The following is a 25,925-nucleotide window of genomic DNA, read 5'->3' as shown; positions in this document are numbered from 1 at the left end:
TGTTGTTAGCTTTGGTCCCGTTATTTTTTGAACTCTGTTTTTACAAATATCTAAATCTATGATCACCACATCTTGTGGAAATAAATTCTTTAGTTTAAGTACCATAGCTTAAGTATGAATCAGTCTATTACACACAAATGTTCAAAACTACATGACATGGAGGTCCAGAATGTGCAAATCTCCAGTGGCTAAACATTGAGTGGTTATACATACAGTAATAATCATCATTAATAAGCTCCTGATGTATAATGCAGTTGTAAACTAGCTCATGTACCAAGTGATAAGTAAGCTATCTATAAGCCCTGAATTCTTCATGTTTGAAAAGAGATGACTTCCAGTTAACTTCTTCCTCCTGCAAATCATCAACACTTTCAAAGTTGGTATCACTGACAACCTATTAGGTGATGAACTCCATATGGCTGGCACATATAGAACCATATGGATCAAATCAATCACCTATTTGGTTCAGCATTTTGTGTTCACAGTTCCTACTGGATGTATTTGGGAAGCCATAAGCAGCACATGACTAAAACAACACACTCCCATTTATGTTCCCCAGATGCTGGCACTGAAAGACATGTTGCATTTGATACTGGGGGCAATGTGTAACTATCATGATCAACAGCCATAAGCTTAGTTTAAAACAAACAAACAAACAACAACAAAAAAACAAAATGTGATGTTTTCCCCCACAAAGGGTGTGTGTGTGTGTGTGTGTGTGTGTGCAGACTGCAAGCAATTTAGCTTAGAAGTACATTTTGTATTAAAACAAGAAGAAAGGGAAATGTATTAAATCTAGCTCCTTGAAATAATTATTTTTGCTTCAACACAGAATTTGAAAACAGAAACTCTTGTCTATGTTTTTAACAGCAATGCCCAGCACAACCTTAAGCATCTGTACAGACCTTGATATTTTGTGTTTCAATTTCAGAGCAACATCCTTCAACCCAATGTCCGTTTGCATACTTTTATAATAAACACACAAGCAGTTGGGCCAAACATCCAGGCTTTTTATAAACTGCTGAGCTGTTTTTGTCAAATAAGGCAGAGATGTATACACATCAGATCAGTTATCTGGTTCTAGCTTTCTGCTTATATCAAAGAGAATCAATAGGAGGGCAAGGGGTTGATATTTCATTTTCTAAGAAGTGTTCCAGTGAAGTCCAATTACTAGAATATGTTTATCTGCCTTCAGAGGTGGTATTTTAAATAAAATATAAATATAAATATAAATGAGGAAGCAGGATAGGAATTATCTTAGAGAAACTCAACAGGGACAATTCTCCAAGGTGCTGACTTGTAATTAGAAATCCAAAGCATCTCAGTATCAATCCTGTCTTAAATAATAAAGCAATCAATAAAGGCAGGGGGGAATTCAAGTCATCAGGCACAGCAATGCTATTTACTGTTGGAATAGCTTTTAATAAATCTATCTCTCTGCATTACATTTTCATAAATTCTTTTTCTGTTGTCAGCATGGAAGCTGGTGAAACAGCTAAACACCTACTGAAATCTATTACAGTGTTGACTACTTCTCAGTTTTTATAACTGCATGGATTATATAACTGCTTTTCTTTTTTAAAAAGGCATAAAAAAAGAAAAACAAATTGAAACACAAGAGTAAATTAGAAAGTATATGAACTTATTTATATAATGCTGGATTATATCATCCAGTTTACCATCTTATTTTCAATATTTTTAAGTCAGCAGGCTACTTCTGAGAAAACTAGAAGCAGGTCATCATACAAAAGGACCTTTCTTTCTTAGTGTTCCAGCAGCATATATTTAGAAATAAGGCTTAGGTCATGGAGCATAAGGACCTGGAAATCCTGTGTTAACTAGCTTTGGATATTGACTTTTCTCAATACGCTACGAACAATATAGCCTTCTGCTTTATTTACTGACAATATTGTTTTTTCCAAGAACTAAAAAAACACTTTAGTCAAAAGTACTAAAACTTAAAAGTTGTCATCTTGATCCAGGATATTCTTATGGTTATTAGAATTCTGATACAATCTTAGAAATCCTTCACCAGCATGGAGCCAAACCTATTCATTCAATCTAGGAAACTATTATATATGCATATTCTTTTATTATTATTTTTTGAAGGACAAGGGGGAAGAGATGGATTTATCAGTGCTTTTCATTGAAATGAAACAGGACATCTGTTGGAATTAATATCCTCTAATGAACAATGGAACATATGGGGCAGTGTAACAGGCTGCTATTGGAAATTACTTATGCAGTATAGCACAGTAATCTTTAGGGGTGTGCAAAATGTTTTGAATTTGAACCATTTCAAATGTGAAACAATTCATCTTGACTTCAAAATGTCCTGCTTCAAAGAGAAACAGCTGTTTCAAGTGTGAAATAGGCTGTTTCCCTTAGAAGTGTTCTGAATTTGAAACAGAATGTTTTACTTTTGGAACAGAGATGTTTTGTACTTGAAACATTTCCACAATGGTTCTGAGCAGCCCATTCTGCACTTTAGTTTTGCACTCATAATAGGGTGTTTCCAATTTAAACCAAAGTGAATTTCAAGTGCTATGCACACCTCCATTTTTTATTTCTACAGTTTATGCATCATATATTCCAGTTCTAAAACCTCATTCTTTTTCTCTGTTCAGTGGGCTACAGGGAAAAGGGCATGAAAATCTTGCCAGAGGTAGAATAGCTTCCTAAGCACTTTTAAAATGAGGGCAAGAGCCACATGAAATTCAGTAATAGGCTGTCCACCGTTGTTCTAATCCTACCTAAATTCATATCTGATATCCGTACATTAAATAACAGAATATCAGCAGATTAGCAGCTCACTGTGAATTATTTGAAATATCTTTATATTTTATTTGATTGTTTAGTACCCATCATTAATTCTTGGAAGGATATTTACAAACAAACAAACCGCCCAGAGTCCCTCCATTCGGAGGAGATGGGTGGTGACAAATTTGATAAATAAATAAATAAAATAAATAATAACAGATTCACAAATTCCTATTCAGCCATGAAATGGGAGGGAAAAGAAGGAAAAATAAAAATCAAATCTGGTAATTTGAGGAACCGCTTTTAGTATAATCTGAATAAAATGTCATATATAGTAGGTTGCCTAAATAATCCATTCCAATCACTTGGGCCAAAAGAATAAATGGTATTCATTTCCTTATTAATGTATGACACACTATAATATTACTATCACACTGCTTGTCTTCATTTGGAAGAGTAGCAGAAAAATAAACAAACATGTAATAAATATATTTATTTTAATAAAATATTGTAATAAAATATATTCCCCTTTATTTCTCTATAAAATAGTTCTAAATATTTATTATTTTAAAAAATGACATATGGAAATATAGAGAAGCATGGGGTTTAGAATCAGCCATTGTTTACAACCTGGAACATTGTGGGAGATTCCCTTGCTTTACTGGTCGGTCAAATGGAGATTAAAGGATGATGTAGGGCTTTATACAGTAGACGTACTTTTCTTTTATTATCAGTGACTTCATTTCCTTGGAACCAATTCCTAATTTAAATGTGGGGTTAAGTGCTGATAGTGGGGGAGTCTAAGCCAACAGTTTGTCAAATCTCTTTCTGCCACTCTTCTTACTGCTTCCCTGTCTCATTCTCTCACTTAGGTCCACCCAGATTGCCAGGTAAGAAACAGATAAGGACTTCTCCCACTTTCTTCATCATTCCATTAACTCCTTTCTATCCCATTTTTTTAAAAAAATGTACTGCACACTTGGAAAAGACTTTTTCCCCCAACTTCTACTGTTCAATCTTCTCTTTCCATTTCTTCTTTCTTCTGTCCGTACAAGTTTTCCACCGGTGGAGGAAATTAAACCAAGGGTATTTCTTATTGCAAAAGAAAAATAACATACTTGCCCACCACCCCTAAACCCCTTTCACTTTCAGAAGATACTGAGTTCCAAATAAGCCTTTAGCATTTCAAAGAAATAACATTTTATTTATCTAATATTTTTCCCTTCCATGCCTCACCAGAGAAGAAAAGAAGAAATTTATGATCTGAACAACAAACTCTTTTACCTGTGAAAGTCTGAATAATAGCTTTCTTCTCCTGGGCTTTTAATTTAACCTGGCTGGTATACCCACTATGGAATATATAAGTGTCTTCTTTTGTGTTCTTCACAGCCAACAACAGCTGATGTGGCCAAATGTAGAAGTGATAGAAAATCAAAAAAAGCATCCCTTTTCTGTGTATAAGCTCAAATACAGGAGCTTGTTTCATTCCCTCTCCCCAATAACCCCCCTCTGGTCTGGCACTCTTAGCACAGAACTCATCAACCCAGAATGATGCATTCATTAAAACTCTACATCAAATTACAGTCTCTCTTCAGATCTCATGTTGTTGGCTTGCATTTTAAAACCTCCCACCACCACCCCCATAGCTAGAATTGGTTTTGCATCTGAACAGCAAATAACTCTAGAACAATTACCATTACATTACATGCTTCTGTAGTACTGATGCTGAGAAGATCAAAGCAACACAGGAGAGGTCTTGTGATGCAAATGCAGTGTTTATGATGCTAATCAAAGAATTTAGCTTTGTTTCAAGGAGGCAAAAAGCTCCCTCATGAAAGAGAAGGGGAAAGAAGGGGAGCTTAAACCCTTACCTCCTACTGATGACAAAGGCAGCAATGAGAATGACCACGAGGACAACGCTGCCAGCCACTGAGACCAGAAGGACAGTGGGATTGGTGCCTTCCCCAATGATGGGAGAAGGAACTAGAAAGAGAGACAATATCTGTTAAGTTTCTGCAGTTATGTTACAGATAAGGATAACACAGGATCATAGAAGAGGTGCATGCAGTTTACATAAAGATGAAGGCAGTTCATGGCTTTGTCCAGAATTATTCTTACACCTTTTCAATAGGAATTCATTTGGAATTCTTTTCCAGGAGGGCCCTAATTAGTAAAAGGCATTATGTCCCATAATTTTTTTGCGGGGGGGGGGACTCTTCAAGAATAAGGACTACCTCCTTTCTCCCTTCACTTTTACTCTTGAGAATATAATGGCTGATTTAGTGCCTGCTGAGCTGCTTCCCATTTTATTTGATTTTAAATGGACCAGATGCTCATTCCTTGACTATGAGCAAGAGGAAGACTCAAACAGAACAAGATGTTTTCCGCTGTCTTCAGTGGCGTAAAGCACTTCACATTTTCACACGCTCTGCCTGAGGGATGTTAACATTGAATGGCACAACCTGAACTGATTAAAATTTCTCCGTGCAATGAAAATTAAACATCCATTCCCTCCTGTTATTTCAAGAAGCAACTCTTTTTTTTTTAGCATTTGGCCAACAGACACACACATGCACAATATAGACATTGTATTTCTGAAATGAATAGAGGAAGAGAAAAGAGATCAGATTAGCTAGATCTAAAACAGACCCCAATTTTATTGAACAAAATTTTTCCTATTTGGCACAAAGGCAGCAGAATGGCAATTGGTCTTGATAGCCTGATGGCTGGCAGAATGAACTGGAATAGGAAAGAAGTGAACACTCAAACCTGTCAGTGAGACTATTGGCACATATAGCATGGCTACTTCATGGGAAAAGGTTCTCTAGGGTTCCACGCATTCTCACTCCTATTTATAAAGATGCTCTACAGCAGGGAAACTCCTAAGATATGTTGCTGCCTGAAGTGAAGAACAAGATGAACCCACATCTATCCAGCATGTATACAAACTAACTGGACAGACAATTCATAAACAACTCATATTATTGTTTTAGAAAACTGCACATATACCAAAAGTCAGGTCCCATAGGCCAATCACAATATTTTTTATTATTTTGTTCCCAGAGAAAATGCTACTGTACTTAAGAATGTTCAAACGTTATGTGTCAAACAAGTACAGAAGTATTTAGAAGAAAATGGTAACCAATTCTTACATTTAGTGTAATTTATAATTGGCTATGAAGCCTGACTTTTGGTATACCTTGTATATCTACCATGAGTCAATAAATTGGATAGCAGTTGTAATATATGTTTCCTCATTAAAATATTGAAAACAGCTTGCCTGTAATATAAAGATAACAATCAGTGTTGGTAGAATTATGTAACTGTTTTATTTTCTCTCCCTTGCTTTCTGGCATTCTAAACCTATGAACTCAAGTATGTAGCTTGTGTTTGGAAGTCTCAAATCCTAAAAACTTCCAAACACAGATGACTCAATATAATCCAAGGACCTACTGTTCTTTTCACAAGAAAGTAGATACAAGGGAAAGCATGTTGGAATTACAGCCTTATCTTTCCTCCTCTTGCAATGTTAGTGACTTTCTCCTTTTTTCTTTTTTCCAGCCCTTGATAAGGTTTGTGGGCCATAAAGTGGACAGAAGAAAGGAGACATCATTTTTGCATTTCAGGTGCACACAAAGGATCAGGCTTCCAATTGCACTCTGAGCAGAAGCAATAAAAACAACAACAAAAACACATGAACACAGAATCCTTTTGTTCCCTTGATCAAGGCTTGGTAATGAATTCCAAACCAACACCAACAAATCATTCATATTCAACTCAAGTGTATACAATGTCCTTTTGAAATGGTGACAGGGGAAAATGTCTCCATTATGCCAGGGAGAGATCTATTGTTATTACCTGTGTTGGTTGTGAATTCAAACGGTCCACTGAAGTCTCCATATCCAGCTGCTGTCCTTGCTCGCACATGAAAAACGTATGAAGTCAAAGGATTCAAGCCCTTGATATCAGTATTTCTGGCTGCTGTTTTCACAATGCGATAGCTACGCTCATTTTGGTCCTAGCAGAAAGAAGGAAAAAGAAAAAAAGGGGGGAAAGCAAATAAGGAATTTCCCCAAAGCTCTCAGATCTTTGTATTTTAATTAATAGGAAATATGTTCACATATCTTTAATGGATGTGATTTTTTTTAATCTATTATTAGCTTTAGTAACATGAGAGTTGTGGACTTTTATATTTTGTCAGAGGTTCTTTTGCCTGAAAAAGCAAAGAGGATATCTATGATCTAAGCTCTGATGGGAAAAAAAATGGCAAGAGAGAAATTCTTGGTAAAATAACAAAGAAGTTGTCATCCTCCTCCTGATGAACTAATAATGTTTTATTTCTAGTAGCCTTTTCACACATTCTCCCTTTTCCTTTGCAGTTTAGAACTACAGGTCCTAAAATAACTGAAGGAATGTCTGCCAACCTTCTGCAACTTTATTCTGCTTTTTTTGCCTGGCAAATACATTAAGAAAAAATGTTGTCATCTTGTTCCAGGGAAAATCTACAACTCATTTTTGATAAAATTAGGAAAAGAAATAAAGTGATTATATTAAAAGAGAGAGAAAGAGAGAGAGAAGGGAAAAGTAATTGTTCATTTTGCAGACAACCTTGAGAGGAAATAGATCTTTTTATAGTTCTGAAATGGAGGAGCAACAAATTATATTATAGAAATAACAATTCTGCACAATTTGGAGGAGGTGAAGAATGTAATTTTCTTTTCCTTGTTTCCTATTAAAATTTATCAAACCCCCACCATCATTCTGGGCAAAAGCTATCAGCTCATACAGAGTTCATTATTGTTACTGTGTTATATACTGCATTATTACACATCTGTCTCTGCTGTAAGGCTAATGTTGCACTGCTTCTCTGTTCTATTGATTCTCATTACAAATAGCCTCATTAGGATCAGACAGTTCCTAGGGAAAGAAAAAATGCCACGACTATTACCCAGCAAGGAAGAAAAAATGCAACATGTTATTCAGTTCAACTCCTTAGATATACAAACTGTCAAAATGGATATGATTATAAGAACATTTCTTCCTAATAAAATCCATTTATGTGATAATAACAGTGGGTTTATTTGGCTCAGGGATCAAACATTATGGTGAAAAGTCATTTATCTACAATGAATAATAATACCTTTTCGTAGTATTTGACTTCATATTCCAGGATGACTCCATTTGGCCTGTCAGGTTCCAGCCAAGCCAATGCCACACTGTGCCTTGTTATTTCCTTAGCTTGGATCAAAGCAATTTGAGAAGGAGCTGCCAAGAAAGAGAGATTGGGAAATGTCAGACAGTGTTCTCAGAAGAAGTCCAAGTATTGAATGATGTTGGAATGTTTGTTTGCTTGTTTTTAGCACACACACACATATCTTGGACGTATCAACTAATACAACTCAAAACAGTTCTAGCTTTAGGCATATTGGCATGACAGGCAGATTACTAAATTGGTGTTTCTGCACTAAGTTATATTTTACAACCCCTGGGCTTTGATGGCTCCTCTTTTCTCGTTATGTCAATTTTATGGCTTTATGCCAACCTCTCACTCTTTTAGTACAAGTATCCTTAGTGAGTCTTTCAAACTATTCTGGCAAGGAAAAATGATGAAATATTATTGGTTGATATCAGCAATATGGTTTAATTCATTAAATCTGCTGGTTACTTTCAGGAAACTGAAACCAGCAAAACATCTATGGCTATGAGGAAGGGTAAGTGGTATCAAACACACACATTAGGTAATAAGTTGGTAAGATGGAGCCTATTTCATCTAAATCAACCAATATTTCAAATCCTCTTTTCTCCAATGATTTCTGTGTGTCCTTCTCACTGTTCCTCTATCTTCTGCCTAAAGAAACTGAGGAAATAACAGGAAAAATCAAGGCCAGAAAAACATTAGGCCCTATAACTGATTTGACACTTGGGCATCTACATGGAAGGGCAAAGGGTTAGGGTTAGAATTATGAGAATTATGTATGTGATTTAAATCATGATACAACCAATGTAAATTACATAATCTGCATCATTTGTGGAATGATGTCATGACACAAATGATGTCATCGTGGCTTTTACCACAATAATTTGATATGGCCTAAATATTTCTCTTCCCTCATATTAACTGTACAGGTCTTAAAAGTTTTTGCTGTAGCCCTTCTCATAGTATCTGCCAATATCTGGCAAGTGGAATAATCAGAAATGTCCAGTATATGACATTATAGAATCCTTGTCTTCTGTTTGCCTAGACAAAAGGTTATGAGGTCAGTTTTCGCTTAAAAATACAAAAACAAGACATTTTAATGAATTTTGAAGGAACAATAAGACTGCATTCAATGCAGTGAAACAAGTTACTGTTTTACTTTGCTGTTTGAATTGCTTGTATTGATTACATATCTTATGTGGCACCTGGGACAGAGATCATGCAGAAAATATGGAAGTAGTCCAAGTATATAAATTTGAAATGGTCTTAGAATCAATTAAGAGGAATAGGGATCCTGCCTGTTATTAATCAAAAAGTTTTATGCATTATATGTGTGTTTGTGTGTGTGTGTGTGTTTAACATGCCATTTTTTGAGATTCTCTCTGGTTTTAGCCTAGCCAGAGAGTAGGAGTACCTGTCATAATGGCCAACATTTACACATACAGACACAAAATTAAGGGTACTTCCACATGTGACTTCTATTTATCTCCTTTCTTGGTTCCCCACCCCAACAGCCATAAGCTATCATCTCCTCTGAGCAGATGAGCCAGTTTACTTCCAATTCAGCTGTGGTTCAACAGGAAACACATTCAATGCATTTATATTTGAAGTTGAATTCTTCATAGAATTCATAGAATTAAGGGTGGGCCAGTTTCCCAATGGCAAGGAATCTGCCTTCCAGTTCTTAGGCTCTTCCACTTCCCTGTAAGAAACTAAGCTGCGGTACCTCACACTAGCATCTTACAGCTGAGTGTCAAAAAGGAGAATGACTCAGTGGTTTGGCAGGTCTCCCTCAAGCCCCAAATAAGAAACCTGGATATGGGCAAGGGACCAAGATGCTGGCCATTTCTTGTGCTCACCTACCGCTCAGCTCAATTGTCTCATGCACTATTATCAATACTTCAGGAATGGCAATGCTGAGTACAATTGCAGTTTTAAAATGTGTCAGCAGGTTTTGGAGATAGAAACAGTGACCATGTGGAAGTGTCTAAGACAATTCATTTCACCTGACATTTTTGCCCTATTTTTATCCCGTTCCAAAAGACAATGGATTTGTTGACAATTTAACCAGTATTATAGAATTGGTTAAATTCTAAGCTTTCTTTTGAATTATATTTTTAAATGCAATACGGAATGCCAAGATAAAACAAACAATGGAATAAATAAGAAAGAAATGTCTCAATAGATGCTTCTGAGGGTTTCCTTTATGGTATCATTGGTGTCTGAACTTGAGATGTTTAAAAGGCCAGGGGACAATGCTGTTTCCCTTTAACTATGACAGTAACAGATTCGTAGTCCTACTGGACAAATGGGCTTTCAGAAGATTTATGATTCAAGCTGCCCGGTCCTTATTTTTTCTGTTACTGTGTGGTCATGTCTCTACCCAGCTGTTATCAAATCCAGCCACAACTGACACAGCTTTGATACAAATGATGGTGGTCTCCAGGGAAGAAAAGATTTTTTTTTAATCTTATCAGCAAAAGCTGTGCTGTATACCCAGAGATTAGACAGCTTCCCAAATTTAATATATTCCTTCCTTTGTCCCTAAAAAAAACTAGAAATATGCAGATGCTTATTTTTGAAACAAACAAAACAAAACCAGTAATCAACAACCATCTGAACATTTATTAAAACCTTTCAAGTGAAATTATAATGTAAATACCCCATAAAAAGAAAGAAAGAAAGAAAGAAAGAAAGAAAGAAAGAAAGAAAGAAAGAAATCTAATTAAATTTGGCTCTTGTTTTATATTGTTCTATATAATTTGTAAATCTCAAGGGGCACTTTAAATAACTATATAAATATATGTCACAAGGAACAACAATAAAAATTGGATATGTAAACTTCAGAATTACTTGACATACCAGAAAGACCTGATGGGAGAAAAACTAAGCAGCAGGCACTCTCTGTCAGGAAGATTGTTTTCTGATCTACAGTTTGACAGTTTGGCATCTCTGTTAGAAATTATTCTGGAGTTTTGCTTCTGCATCATTCAGCACATCTGCCAATCTGTCTATTTGTTCCTTACCCTGAAACTTACGTGCATGAAAATATACTGAGTGACAGAAACAGGACTGGTAGGATCCATTAAAATGGATTCCATCAAGTTATTTACATGAAGTAACCAGTACCAACAAATGGAATAACCCTAATTTGATAATCCAGTTGAGACCCTGCTTTAAGGACAGACTTTTTTTAGTGTTTTTGCATTTATTTGCAAGTGTCAACACTCAATGAAGTAAATCCACCACTCTCTTCAAGCAAGAACAGATTAGTGAGAATCCAGCCATAAAATCACATTTCCCAGTTAATCAGTGTTTCTTGGAGACCAGCTGGATTATTCTTTCACAGAGAAACATTCAACAACTCTGATCCCAGCAATCTCTGAGAGAATTTCAGTGTTCTTTCCATTATCTTCATGTGGTCACAGATACTTGAAATAAAAGATTATGAAGTAATCCATTAAAATGTATGGGCTGAAACAGTTTTCTCCTGGTGCCATTCAAGTATATTGCAACTGCAGCTCCCAAAATTCTCAGCCAATATGATCTGAGGATTATGGGAATTATGGACTATTAAACACATAGGGAGGATGCCAGGTTGAGCAACATTTATCCAAAACCTCCTATCTACAGTAAAAGTGTTGTGCTGTTCAAAAACAAACAGTGTCCACAAAAATCTCCAAAGTTTAGATTTGCTGCTTCATATACTTGGACCTCCCTCCTAGTCAAAACACAAACAAGATGTCACCTCATTCTTCAAATTTTGTCTAATTTTCAGATCTTTTCTTAAGCCCAACTTTTCCAAGGAGCACTTGGCACAATCACCTAGCTCCTGTCACTTACTGTAAGTCACTTTGGAACTAAGCCTAATTATGTGCGACTGAAAAAGTCTCATTTAGTCCTTTTCCTTACTTCCATAGATAAGGAAATCCATTTCCTTATCCTTTCTATATGAGTAAAACTGAGAGTATGAACTCCTGTTTAATGTCACGTACTTATGGCACTACATACTTAGTAGCACCCCCTGCCTGCTGCACTTGCACCTGCCTGTACTCGCAGTATGCTGCAGCACTCCGGCAGCCTGAGCCAGGCTGCAGCACCCACCTGCATGCCCGCCTGCACTCGCACCACAGTACCTCCTTGCCTGGACATACTCATACCGGGTCGCAACACCCACCCCCTGCCTGCTCACCAGCCTGCTTGCAAGCTGCCTAAGCATAGCCTTGTCGTGACCGGGACTTGCAGCCTCCTGCCAGCTTCCCCATTAACTTGCTTGTTGGAAACCAGCAGGAAGTTGCAAGTTGCAGTCATGTGAGATCCTCAGTTCGTGACCCACAATTCTCGCTTAATGATGGCAATGGGGACTGCGGCAATTGCTGTCACTAAACAATGCAGTCACCTGACATTGTGCTTTATGACCACATTGCTTAGTGATGGAAATTCAGGTCCCAATTACCATCGTTAAGCAGGGACTACCTGTACTGTCTACTTGTTATTCTTCCATTATCTAATTATGTTGAAAATAAAAACTAGACAGTACCGCGTAAATAGATCTTCATGGACATGTTTTTTTTTTTTTATGTAAACATATTTTTATTTTATCTTTATGCAAAGTAATACACAATAAATAAAAAGTAACATCATTAAGTAGATAAAAAGAAAAAAATAAAATTATTTTAAAAGAATGAAACAATTGAAAGCAAATTTAGAAGATCAACTTAAAAAAACATTTTTTTCTAAAAAACTCACAAGGGCCAATCTACTTTGGAAAGGAATGTATTCCTTGACCTCTCTATCAATGGAGCTGTGATTATTTAATTATTAACAAACATGCACTTTAATAATTTTTAGTAATTATGTTGTAGCATGATCAGAAAATTTCCATCTTCAGGGTTTAAAACTAACAGATGATTTCAATTTAAAGCTGAAGAAAATAAGTACACAATTCATAGCACTGTAACTACTGAGCAAGACAGGCTGCACATCTTAAATTAAATAAAACCAGTTTGTTATTACATTATCTTGATACTGTAAGATACCAGAAATCTTTATTATAGCAGGAGACGTCTCTGATTCAGTCCATCACACCTCTGGCAAAAGGATCAGATATCAAGGTATGAAGAATATTCCTTTCTGAGGGTTAAACTGCATTTAACTTTAAAATTAATAACAGACTAGACTAGACTAGAAATAAGAACAGAATCCTATGCCTCTTTTTGTTTTAGTATAAAGACACTGCATGGATCCTTATCCTGTGTTAATATGGAGGAAGCTAATATGCCTTCCTACTTCTCTGAATTACTTTTCCCAGCTTGACAAACTGTCTAGAATACCATCTCCCCACCATGGGAGCTCTTACTATCACGACCATACTTCAAAAAGCATTTAAGATAGAAGAAGGTTTGATTGTTCCCATCCAAGCTAGGAAAACCTTTGATGACAAGAATGGTCCTGATGCCTAATTGAAAGGCAAGAATCAGGACAGAAAATTCTAAACCAGCTCTTTCTTCCCTCCATAAACTTTTATCTGAGGTTCACAGAGCTGTAAAAGACTGTATTTTAGTTTCTTATTCTTATTCTTTTCCTCTGTAAGATATGAGCTTCCACTGAAGATGTGGGGACTACATTTTTCAAGTTTCTCCAGTCTTAGGAAGTATCTCCCCAGATCTTCTGAAGAGCTTTTATGGGCAATGGCTCTCCTCAACAAATAAGTTATACTCTACAGGTGACTAGAAGCCACCAAGCTGCCTTCATGCCTAAGGTAGGACTAGAACTCACATTCTCCAATTTCTAGCCCAGTGTGTTTTAACTACTATACCAAACTGGCTCTCATCTACCATGCATAGAACATTATATTCAAATATTTAATTTCAATTAAATTGGATATTCTTTAAATACCTAGTTATGACTTCATTTTTAAGAAGTACTTAATCACACTTGACGATTTAAACATATTACCAAGGATCAAAATTAAATGCTTGAAAGTATAATAATACTATTATGATTAGGTGTTTACCTTGTGTGAGAGTTGCTTAAAACCTTCTTTGTTAATAATTGCTTTAAAAAAGCCTAAGCATTATAGCAGGATAAATACTTTCTGGGATGCATGAGGAAATGAGATACATTCATTCATACGAGATATTGCAACATTCCAGTATACTGTATGTGCATATGTGTTAAGAACACTGTACTGCTTTCATTGAAGAAACTGTAGACCAATTTGGTGGCGCTTCTTTCATGTTCAGCAAAACTCTACTTAGTCCAGATAGAACTTTTCTTAATTTCCATTACTGGACCTATTTATATAGAGATATAGATGAGTACTGATCATGTGAACAAACTGAATGGAGAATGACCAAATATTACAGTGTTGGATGGTTCAAATTTCCTTTCCATCATTTCTCTTTTTTCTTTTTCTTTTTAATTTAATTGGCTTACTTTGAAATCAGTAATAAATAAGAGAAATTCTGCCCTCAGATTTTCAGTTTGAAAGACACAATGTAAAAAGAAAAGATGAAAGCAGGTGAACCAAAATGCTACTTTGCATAACATTATTAAGCTTTTATCATGACCAGTTTCAATGCATTTTGGGAGTGGGGAAATCTCAGCTTTGTACTGACAGAGAAGATTCTACTCCCTCGAGTACATCTGTATTCCTACAGATGGCATACAGGCTTATTGGCAAGTATGGGTTAGTCAAATTATTTATTTCAAAGAATAAAGGCAGGGTGGAAGGAAGAGAGATGATATAGAAGAATAATGTGGGAGAAATCTGTGTTGCTTTGTACTCCCTGAAGGAAACATACATTAAACACAAAATAGATATGTATCCTTCCTCCAAATATGTTGTGTGTATCCTTCCTCCAAATATGTTGGAAGCTGGTATTATCCTTCCAACATGACATGGAAGATCTCTTCTTGGCATATCCTGATGAGAAGTGTCAAGTTTCAGATGAATGATAACATTACAGCAACTGCTTCTGACCAGTGCCTGATTTTTCCATCATGACTGTCATGACAGTACGTAGGCTAATAGCTACATGAATAGGAAATACAGTAGAAAGAACGATCTGGAAAAGAGAGAGCTCCCCTTGCAAATACTGCACTTCATGCACATGGGCTTATTACACATACTTTCAGATCCTAGATAAGAACATTCATAGTAGTTTCCTATACAGTATGCAGCAATAACCAAATTACATGTGCTATGATATGCACATTTAGATTGTCTGATTTTGTCAGTTTTAGTTTAAAAGTGATGCTGTGGGGATCTTCAAAGAAGGTTGTAAGCCTTGGCTGAGAAGGTGTTTTACCTGGTTGTTTTTCTTATCCAAACCTATAATACCTATAATAAGCTATAGATTATAATACCTACTGTATAAAACCTTTAGAGCCAGTTTGGTCTAGTGGTTAAGGCAACGGGCCAGAAAGCAAGAGACTGTGAGTTCTAGTCCCGCTTTAGGCATGAAAGCCAGCTGGGTGACCTTGGGCCAGTCCCTCTCTCTCAGCCCAACTCACCTCACAGGGTTGCGGTTGTGGGAAAAACAGGAGGAGAAAGGAGTATTTGGTATGTTCGCCACCTTGAGTAATTTATAAAAATAATAAAGGCAGGATAGAAAATAAATAAATAAAATAAATAATCCACTGAAGTTGGTGGACAATGCTAATCTCATAGGAATATGCATGATGTGGGTAGCATATGCTATTTATATCATTTCACCACCTCAACACAGGACAAGCGGCAGCTTTAATTGTTGTTGCTTTGTAAGTCTGTAATTTGCTTCCAGGAAGTAAGCAAAGGAAGATACATGCAAAAGAAGAAAACTGAGCAGGGGCAAAGGGTTAAACATGGTATGTCAAAGTGCTGCTGAAATTACAAACTTCCCAAACTTTGGTTCTAAAGTGTCAATTTACTGTATTATTTTTCTTATAACAGACAGAATGTCTAATAAATGCAAGGATTACTTGAGAAATCTTGTAATATCAGACATTAAACACCACGTTTTTATTCTATAAAGTTCAACTATATTAAACTCTAAGACATTGTTATTAGAGTGGTGCAGTACTTCAGACTTTAAGACTTTAGAGTACATTAGGGCTGAATGTAGCATCTTTCTGCAACTCCTGAAAGCAGCCGCACCTTTTAAAGGTGCGTCTGCTTTCAAGAGTTGTAGGCAGATGGTATATTCATGCTGCCTTATGCTCCAAAGAACCTTTTTTTGGAATCAAATCTGAAATGTTGCAGACCCTATTATATTTTAACACATTATATTAAAATCAATGTGAATCTGCAAAAATTCAAATGTATAACTGAACAGATGCAACATCTAGCCAAATTTAACTTCCTTGATTTGGAAGAGTAGAATATGTGCCAAATCAATGAGATAGGAAGCTCATTTCAAGGCATGTTGCTTTTTAAGTAAATCTCTTGGAGTTCACAACTTCCAGCCAGCTGATATGTGAGGTCTTCACCACTTTAGAAAATAGATCCTGCATAATTATAGAATGATTAGGACCACAGATGTTATATTCCCACTACAAAACTGTGAAGCAAGGAAGGATAAGACAGGGATCCTGTGGTGCAGCTGAAGTGAGACATCTGTTTAGTCTGAGGACTAGTCTGCTTGCTTGTTTGCTATGAAAGGCTATTGGCACATTCTTAGAAAGGTAACAATAGTTGCCAACAGATACATGGTAGGAAGCAGTGTGTATGTTTCCTGTATGTATGAATGCCAGTTTTAAACAAACAGGAAAACAAGTCTCTTTATAAGAATGTATAAAAAGCTGTCAAAACATTACAGCTGCTTTAAAAACAAAAGGAAATAAAAGAAACATTTCCAAATGCTTGAATGACAGAGATTCAGCGGACATGGGTGGATGGAGTTAGCCTTGTGAAATATTTGAAGAAATACTCTGAGCAATTATTCAATTCAGAATCAGTCAACAGCTCTCCAAAGTGGGAAGCCATAGGATCTTACAATTTGATGTGGTTGTATCAAGAGGAAGTCAGATCAATGATAAATTCTACAGCTTATGTTACTACAAAACTGTACCATTAATTGCAAACAATATAAAGCATTATAGGAAGTGGGATAGCTATACAAGCTCTTTAAAATCAGCATTAAGAGAAGCAGTGGAGTTGGTATGATCCTGAACCCAGATGGACTTTAGAATGATGATATTTAAGACTGATGTTCATGGCCAGATTGCTCCCACAGAAGTATGAGCCTCTAAGGGTTTCTCAACGGCACACATGATGTTATCTTCTACCTGCCCTCAGTCCACTGGGAAGGCAATCTCCTCCATCTTTTCCTGCTGTTAGTCAAAAGTAGTGTTCTCTGACTTGTGATAGCAAAATGCTGCTGTCTGGCTTGCCCACTGTGCTTCACTTCATTGTAGGCAAATACTGTACCTCAAGTAAGCCAATATTAACCCTCTTCCTATCACTGGTTATTATCTTGCATGCCATTTTGCCCCAAGCTGCTGGGCTACCTGCTCCCTTCTGGAAGGACCTTGACTGGTGGATTTTAAAAAAAAACAAATTTACTGATAGAATTATGAAAGGCTGAGCTTTCTCTCTCTCTCTCTCTCTTTCACACACACACAGAGACACACACACAGGTTCACCAGTGCACTTTTTCTTTTTCTAAAGCTCCCTGGCAGAATTATGAAACAGTGGACCTTCCCTCTACTTTCTTTTTTTCTAATAGATGAAACTGACAGTTGGCAAAAAGAGTGGTAAAACTGTTCTTTTTCTTTCTTTCTTTCTTTCTTTCTTTCTTTCTTTCTTTCTTTCTTTCTTTCTCACTGAAGGAAGGTGCCCCTTCTTTTATTTTTTTAACTGGGTGAAATTGACACAAGTTCTGTCACTCTCCTCAAGTGACACTAAAATGGCAAAGCTGATATTGTGGGTTTTCTTTCTTTCCTTTTTTACTAGTACATCAGTGGATGCAACAGATAGGAAGATGCGAAGTATGAGGGCAAGTGTGTGTGTGTGTGTCACACATCAATGGGAACTGATTGGTGATTGCATTCTTGGCTGGGGTTAGGGGGATAAAGAATGACCAATGGGGGTCTGTGGTAAATAAGATTTGAGCAAAACATGAGGCAAATGTTACACGCATTTTTTAAAATCAGTGATAAAATATCAATCACAAAATATGAAATGAAATAAAGTGATAAAAATTACTGTTCTGTCAATTAGCAAAATTCAGAAGGCTGAGAACTTGAATGTCTAAAAAATGAAATATGGCTACTCTAATATAATTTGCTCTGTTGTTTTCCCCTTTGAAACTTATTCCTTGCCTGGGCATAAACAGTAGGACTGATTCTAAGGTCCCGAGATTACACTGCAGTATAAGCTATGAGGATATAACCCCACTGTCAATGGCAATCTCGCTGTTACTATAAAAACTAAACTCTGTGCTATTAGTCTTGAAAATATCAGAAAGTGTTGTCTGCCCAATGAACATGTCAGCTCTTGCTTTCAAGCCAGTCTTGCTTTCAGGCTATCCAAATTTGGAGTCATATATTATTCTATCTCCATTAAACACAGAGAATGGCTGAAGCAGGTTCACACCTCCAATTTACAGTTAAATTGAATGACTGCTGAATTTTTAAAATTTTATTAGCTCTGCAGACCATTAAACTGCATTTCTCCCAGATGGATCTGCTGCCAAGACCTAGGAGACAAAGATTAGACACTCTCTGTGAATAAAATACAAGCCATTGATACAGCTTGGATGGGATGACTGAGTAGAAAGAAGGAAAACTAACTCTTAGCTATTCTTGCACATTAAAAACTGATATAAAGCACTGAGGTTGAAAATAAAGAGCCAGAATTTACATATGTATACATTATCCTGAACAGAGAACTATGGTAAAAAATTGTTTGTGGAGGAAGCAAAGTGAATCATGGACTGGCCCATGACACAGGACAAAATACATTTTATAGGCTGGTTGCTGTGTCTGAGTCAACTGCTGAGAAATGATCTCAGAAAACTAACAGCTATACAGATAAGACCTACAAGCTTACTGTTTGATATTTCTCCACCAAGGGTGAGGAAATATCACCCTTGGTGGAGGCAATGCCTTAGCCATTGCTGAACAATTCTATTGAGCCAAGATAGGCACAATGGTTACTATAATTCCACAACCTCTGGAAAGATACAGGTTCTCCCTCCTTGCTCTGCATTGTGCGAATAAGCCTCTGTAACCTTCTGATAATGTATTTAGGAGAAGATAAAGTTGAAAACCAGATTTTGTGTTACCTCACTTCTTTGTCATAAGGGTTGACATCATCCTGAAATAAATTCTGCCTTGTTTGCTGGAACTGAGCTGTTTTGAATATCTGTTTCTCATGGCTTCTTCCAAGAATGGCTGAAAAAGGGGCTCTGCTTTAATCATCAGTTTAATACAAGCACTACATTGCTTAAGGCTGATCACCAATCCATGAAGACAGATGTGGAAGGCTCACTGACCTAGAATTCAAATATCTCATCTCTTATATGGTTAAAGTGCTATAAAATCCAGCATTAACAAAAACAATGCAAAATCCATAATATTCAATTTTTATTGTTCACGACTGAAAATTACAGAAAATATAGCTTCATACACCACAAAGTTCAAACCATTCAGTAACTCCTAATGTATGAAAGAAATGGGGGGAAAAAAGAAAATGAAGAGTCACAGTAACAATAAAACAGTCTTTTAAAAGTCACTGGTCTGCCCTCTGAACCCATCTTTCTGAAACACAGGCATACTTGTGGAATATGTGATCCTTTAAACTTAGACAAAAGGCAGCCACTGAGACAGACAATGTCTTATTCAAGTATTTCAAATGCATCTAGAGTTTATACATGATGATTGCAAAGATCTTTCATTATACAAAGTAATCTTCCATACATGACAGAGTGAAGCGACTATGTTTGTCAATGATCCTATTCCTAGCATGGAGACCTTATGCATTAGAAATTCCTAAGTAGGTTTGTCATATTGACATATTCCTATGTGAGGGAAAGGAATTATATATTATGCAAACATAACCTCTATTTCAGAAGATCTATTTTATTTGTGATCCGTCTTTCCACCTTTATTTCCCATCACTTCCCTATCCATGTCCTTTTTTGCTGAAAAAAAAGATATAGTAACTTTGCTAAAATTAAGCAGGGCTGGATCCAGTCACTGACTGAGGACAGACCATCATCATCATCATCATCATCATCATCACCATCATCTATATATTCTGTATTCCATGCTAGAAGTGGAACATAAATAAAAATAATGTTGCTGTCAAATCTTCTGTCTTGAATATATTAGGTCATCTCTGTCTTATTATTAATTATTAATCATTCTTGCCAATTTACTTAACTTAATCTTAGAACTAAATAGGAAGAAGGACCTTGGTTTTGGTCAGCTATTTACTACAAACATTGGATTTTCTTGGCAGATCTGTATTAGTCTGTTGCCTGCTTCATTATATACACTGAGGATAAATTTTCTCATTATTCCAGATTTTACTTCCAACTTTAGCCTTTCAGGTTTCCATAACTAGCATGACATCGTTTTTGGTGTGGTGTTGACAAAATGTTGCAAGTCATCATGGAAATGTTTCAATTCAACTTCCTCTGCATCTGTGGCTGGAGCATAGGCCTGGATCGCCAATACTGCTGGGCTTGTGTTGAATTCATATTGGGATCATTCTGTTATTTCTGAGGTTTTATCTCTGACATCCTTTTGTTAATAAGGATTCTGAATTTCTTCTATGAAGAAATGTAGTAGAACATCTGATGTTCCTTTGAAAGTCTACTAATTCCCAGAATGTAAATGTTCAGTCCTGACATTTCTCTTTGGACAATATCGAGTTTGCCTTCATTCATGGTTCTGACATTCCGCATACCAATACTATATGTATCTTTGCAGCATCAAAATTTCTCTTTTTCTTTGGACACATCAGCAGCTGGACATCCTTTCAGCTTTAATCCAGCCACATCATAAGCACAAGTGCTACATACTTGTCCTCCTTTTCCCCAGTAACACACTTAAGCCTAAGCAGCTCATCTTACAGGTTCATGTTGTCGTTGTTCTGGTTGTAAAATGTCTGTTTCTTCGCAAAATCCTGGATCTTCTTCAATGGATCACAACTGACCCCTCATTTACCACCTATCATAGGTGATCTTTCTGGGCATATACAATGCTCAGTTTCATTGTGATGCATAAGCCCCTTAACTACTATAAGGTAATGTTTCATTAAGGGGAACAATATATATCAGAAGGCAGATTAAGGGGCCCAAAATATATCAGAAGGCAAAGTGACAAGGTTGTTCCATATAATTCTTTTAAGTCCTGTCGAGCTGTCCAAAAATGCTACACATTGATACTAACTGTGGTGATACAATATAGACATATAGTGTGAATTAAGCACAAGACTTTGACTTGGTTCTCAGAAGGAAGAAGTTAATCTCGAATGCACCAGGAACTAAGAAGATACTCAGGAAAAAAACAGGCAAATTAAGCAAAGAAAAAATGAGTTTTTAAACATAGTATTAACAGCTCCTTTGAAAAAATACAGTGGTTTCCAAACACTAAAAGGGTTAAAAGGGCTTTGTTCTTCCTTACAATAAAATACACCAGTTACATGTTTATGCCCCTCTTAGAGCTCTCTTGTACAAGGCCTGTATCATCCTGCTTTGAAACAGAAATGTCTACAATTTATTTATTTATTTATTTATTTATTTATTTTTGTGATGCCTAGAGGAAGCTGGTGACATGTGAAAGAAGCAAACTAAGCAGGCAATTTATAGCACCGGGTAAAAATCAGCTTGTATTTGACTCAAAACATGTGAGACAATGCCTACCCTGTAGAGCTTTGCAGTTTACTGCATTTGCTACTCATCACTCTTAACAAATGCTTTCTGGCTGAAGGGAAAATCACATGTCTCCTATTGCCACTGAAGCCATATCTCTTTGTGCTCATTCCAACCTTCAGAAGACTTCTCCCTTCCATGCTGTTTATGTAATTGCAGTCTTTCAAACTTTTAACTTAGCATTGTGGCAAAAAAGAAAAGGCATTCTAATGCTGAAGTTGTGTCCTATGGAGCAACTGTAAAATATTGCAGATAATTCATTGAACCTGTTAACTGACAAAAGATTCCCCTTACTCACTCCCGATTATTCTAACCAATGAGATAAGAGCAATTCAAAATGCAGAAATGTTTCTGTATGCTCATTTGGCCTCTGGAAATGCAAGAGATTTGAAATGTGGCTATCCGTTTTCACTGCTGAGCCAGAGATGGGAAATTTCTTCAGCCTAGACCACAATGTGTAAATACAATTGCAGCCAATTGCAAAGTGGTTACTGTAAAATACAGTAATACTGCAAACCAGGAAAAGTTAATTTCAACCTAGATCCACTGAAATAAATGGAAATACAAATTTCAATACCACTGTTTTCAGTAGAAATCAGCTTTCTCCTACCCCAAAGTACAGTATATATAGCATATATACCCGGCTTTCAATATACCTCCTGTAAATATCAGATTAGGTTTATTTATTTGTGTGTGTGTATGTGTGTGTGTTAGCCATGATTAAGGTTCAGCAAAGAATAAGTCCCTAAAAGTGGCCAGTAATCAACCTGATATTGTCATCTAAGTTTTGTCAAATTATATGTTGCTAGCCCAGCTGATGACAGCAGGAAGGTCAAACACAAATTAGACTTAAACATATTTATAAACATTTTTTTGCTTTTTATTGAGTGAAAAAGTAATTGCATGTTGGAACAAAATCATCTAGCCATAAAGATTCAAAGGCAGTTATTAATTTTCCAGTAGTTCATCCATGATATGCATCCACACTTTATCTGCACTTATTTAGATAGCATATTCAAGAGGTGAGAAATCCCTCTTGTAGAAGGGTTGTGGGGCATGAACATGTACGCCTCCTCCTCTTCACTCTGATCTGCCTTGTGGACAAATAAGTTCTAAAGAGAAGTGCTTAACTGAATGTGGTTCAATACTCCATACAATCAAGAATATGTAATTAGAGACCAGAGGCAAAGAAGATTCCACTGGCACAGGATACTGCAGCCATCATAGGGAAAACATACTTCAAAGGTCAAGGCATCATTTACTCTATCAAGGCATCACACATTAGGGCATGACAAATCGACTTCAAGCTCTGCTGCTGGCATATCCTATAAACATAGTTACTTCGTGAACTGGGACATATATTTAGCTGCAGATGTTTAAAAATAGCACCTTTGCACCCATCACCACTCTTATTTTACAGACCAAGAAAATTATCCTGAAAATTATTTCTGTCTGTATATAATCTCTCTCACAGAGACAGATGAGCAGCAACCAATAGGAAGCCAAGATAATTTAATACAGAATGGTCAAAAATATCCTTCCTGTTCAGTTTAAGAGTGGGCTAAAATATATATTTTAGAATGTTATGATCCTTATTTTAACTAGTTGAGTGTACCTTATTGCTTGCATTATATATTGAAAACAATTCCTTATCTCCCTGGGAGTGACATATAAATCAGCTAAGTGAAGACATACATTTTCTTTAAGTACAAAGAGCTGTGGAAGAAACAGGTTATCCAGATCCTCTTTAGTCAGGATTTAGGCTTGGGCATGGGATGGAAGCTCTACTGGTCACTCTTGTGGACAACCTATGGTGGGACCTAGGGGGAGGGTGACTGTCCCTGCTGGATCTCTCAGTGGCCTTCAACAATACATTAACTATAGTTTCATTCTGGATCACTTATGTATGAGCAATGGGAAGCACCATTTTATGTTGGTTCTGCTCCTTTCTGAGTGGACAATTCCAGTCAATCTGTGTAGGACAGGACAGGTGAAGTCCTTGGCCCTTCCAATATGGCGTCATACCAGGGCTTGAACCTCTGCCCTATTTTATTTAATATCTAGATGAAGTTACTAGCACTCTGAATTAAGTCTGGAAGTTGAAAGGGCACTAGTGATAAGATAGGAAACCAGTGGTTGTTGATTCAAAATCCACCTATTCTATAATGGTACCAACTTTGGCTCTGGATAGTACCACTAAAGATGAAGTTTGCAATTTGGGGGTGTGCCTGGAAGATCAGAAGTTATTGCTAGAAGAATAGGTAGAAGCCCTGCCAAAGAAAATGTTTGTCGGCTGTGATTAATGTATGAGTTGCAGCCTTTTTGAAATGAGAGGCACTGACAACAATCACTCATGCTCTCATCATATCAACGACTCAGTGATTGTAACTCATTCTTTATGTGGCTGTCCTTGAAGGCCATCTGGAAGTTTCAACTGGTGCAAAATGTGGCTGCGTGCCTGATAACAGGGGACATCATATTACACCCTAACTGCAGAAACTCTATTGGCTGTCCAGCTTCCTTCAGTTGCAATTCAAGGTACTGTTATCACTTATAATGCCTGAGAAAATTTCCGAGATTGCCTACTCCAAGTAGAATCTGCCCGCCTAATGCACATGTGCAGAGAATGTAGGTTAAGAGTCCCTACCCCACATGAAGTGCAGCAAGAGGGAACTTGGAAGCAAGTACTGTCTGTCCTTCTCTGGAACTACTTATCCCTGAGACAGTATCAACTGTTTCCCTTGAACCTTTCTGAAATTACTGAAGACCTGGTTGTTCTGCAGAGCCTTGGGGAATTAAAGAGAATTATCAGTAAGTTGGTCTTGGGATGAAAGCAGGGTATTATAGCTAGATCACTTCAAGAAATGAGTATTAAAGTGCATAGAAGTTTTAGTAATAAACAAATGAAATCCTGCTTCATTATTCTTTAAAATAATGTCCATTAATAAAACACATTATCCCACTGAATGGTTTAATAGAGAAATAAAATAACTTGTGTGTGTGTGTATGTGTGTGTTCGTATCTTGCCCAAAACATTATCAGTATGGGGCATTCTGAACTGATAGTGGGCCAAAAGACATATAAAATACATATATATGCGCCAGATTGACTTTTCAATTCTTGGGTCTCCACCTCTCCATCCCACCGCTGCTTCTTTTCCTTCTATACTATGTTCTTGGAGATATATAAAACATTAGAAATATTTGACAGTGATTAAGAGAATTTTCTCTATTTTCAAGAGAGAATTTTCAGAGACAGAAAAGAACACCAGTGTCTGAATTTAATAATGAAGGCAGCTTACATTAATTCAAAGAGGCTGAATAAAATATTTCAAGTGCAAACAGACAGTAACCATACATGTACATGATTTACTTAGTTGGTAGAAGAATCCTACCAGACTTCTACTACTGGGAGAACCTGGGAGGGAAATACCAAGCTGAGTAATTCTAATTCCTCTCCCAACCCACTAAAAATTTAATCTTTTTAGTGGGTTGGGAGAGGAATTAGAATGTTCAGCTTGGTATTTCCCTCCCAAGTTCTCCCAGTAGTAGAAGTCTGGTAGGATTCTTCTACCAAGAAGAAGACCCACACATAGTGGCCAGTTGACTTTAATGTGTGAAACCAGTTCATATATTAAAGTCAGTCTGACATGATGTATCTCATTAAAATAATAGTATTTTCTAGAAACATCAGCATTATGATGCCTGGTGATTGCAGGCTGTGGGTGGATATTGTATGGCTCTATGAGAGATTTAAACCTGCAAAAAGCGGCAGCTTGGCCAATTCTCCAAGCACCCAGGCAGCATTTACTATTTTGTGTTATACAATAAGGCTTGCATTGGAAAGGGAAGTGCAACACTTATCTTCTTTCTGAGGAACAGATTTTTAAACATAGAGGATGTTGGTCCCATCAGCCCCTAAAGTCTATGAGCCCATGTGCAGTTTCTGCCACCCACCTGCTTGATCTACAGGTAACTTAACCATTCAATATAGAAAAGGGAAGGCTGGGCTAACATTCTCATCTATGGGTATAATCAGGTGAATCTCCTTCTCTGTTCCTTGAATCGTGAGTCAGTGGAGCAATGCAGGGACTTAGAAACTGG

At 36.8% G+C, this 25,925-nt stretch overlaps 1 protein-coding gene across 1 annotated transcript in view; it reads right to left on the bottom strand.

Annotated features, from left to right (window-relative positions):
* Positions 1–25,925, bottom strand: part of EPHA4 (EPH receptor A4) — a 168,655-nt gene that overhangs the window by 43,948 nt on the left and 98,782 nt on the right. The window contains exons 6-8 of the mRNA XM_063306702.1: positions 7,901–8,025; positions 6,619–6,778; positions 4,632–4,743 (exon numbers count right to left, since the gene is read on the bottom strand). Coding sequence (XP_063162772.1) covers positions 4,632–4,743; positions 6,619–6,778; positions 7,901–8,025 — 397 coding nt within the window. The remainder of the gene's footprint in view (positions 1–4,631; positions 4,744–6,618; positions 6,779–7,900; positions 8,026–25,925) is intronic.

This window comes from Candoia aspera, chromosome 6, assembly GCF_035149785.1.
Source record: "Candoia aspera isolate rCanAsp1 chromosome 6, rCanAsp1.hap2, whole genome shotgun sequence".
Lineage (NCBI taxonomy): Eukaryota > Metazoa > Chordata > Lepidosauria > Squamata > Boidae > Candoia > Candoia aspera.
This window is presented reverse-complemented; position numbering and strand designations above follow the sequence as displayed.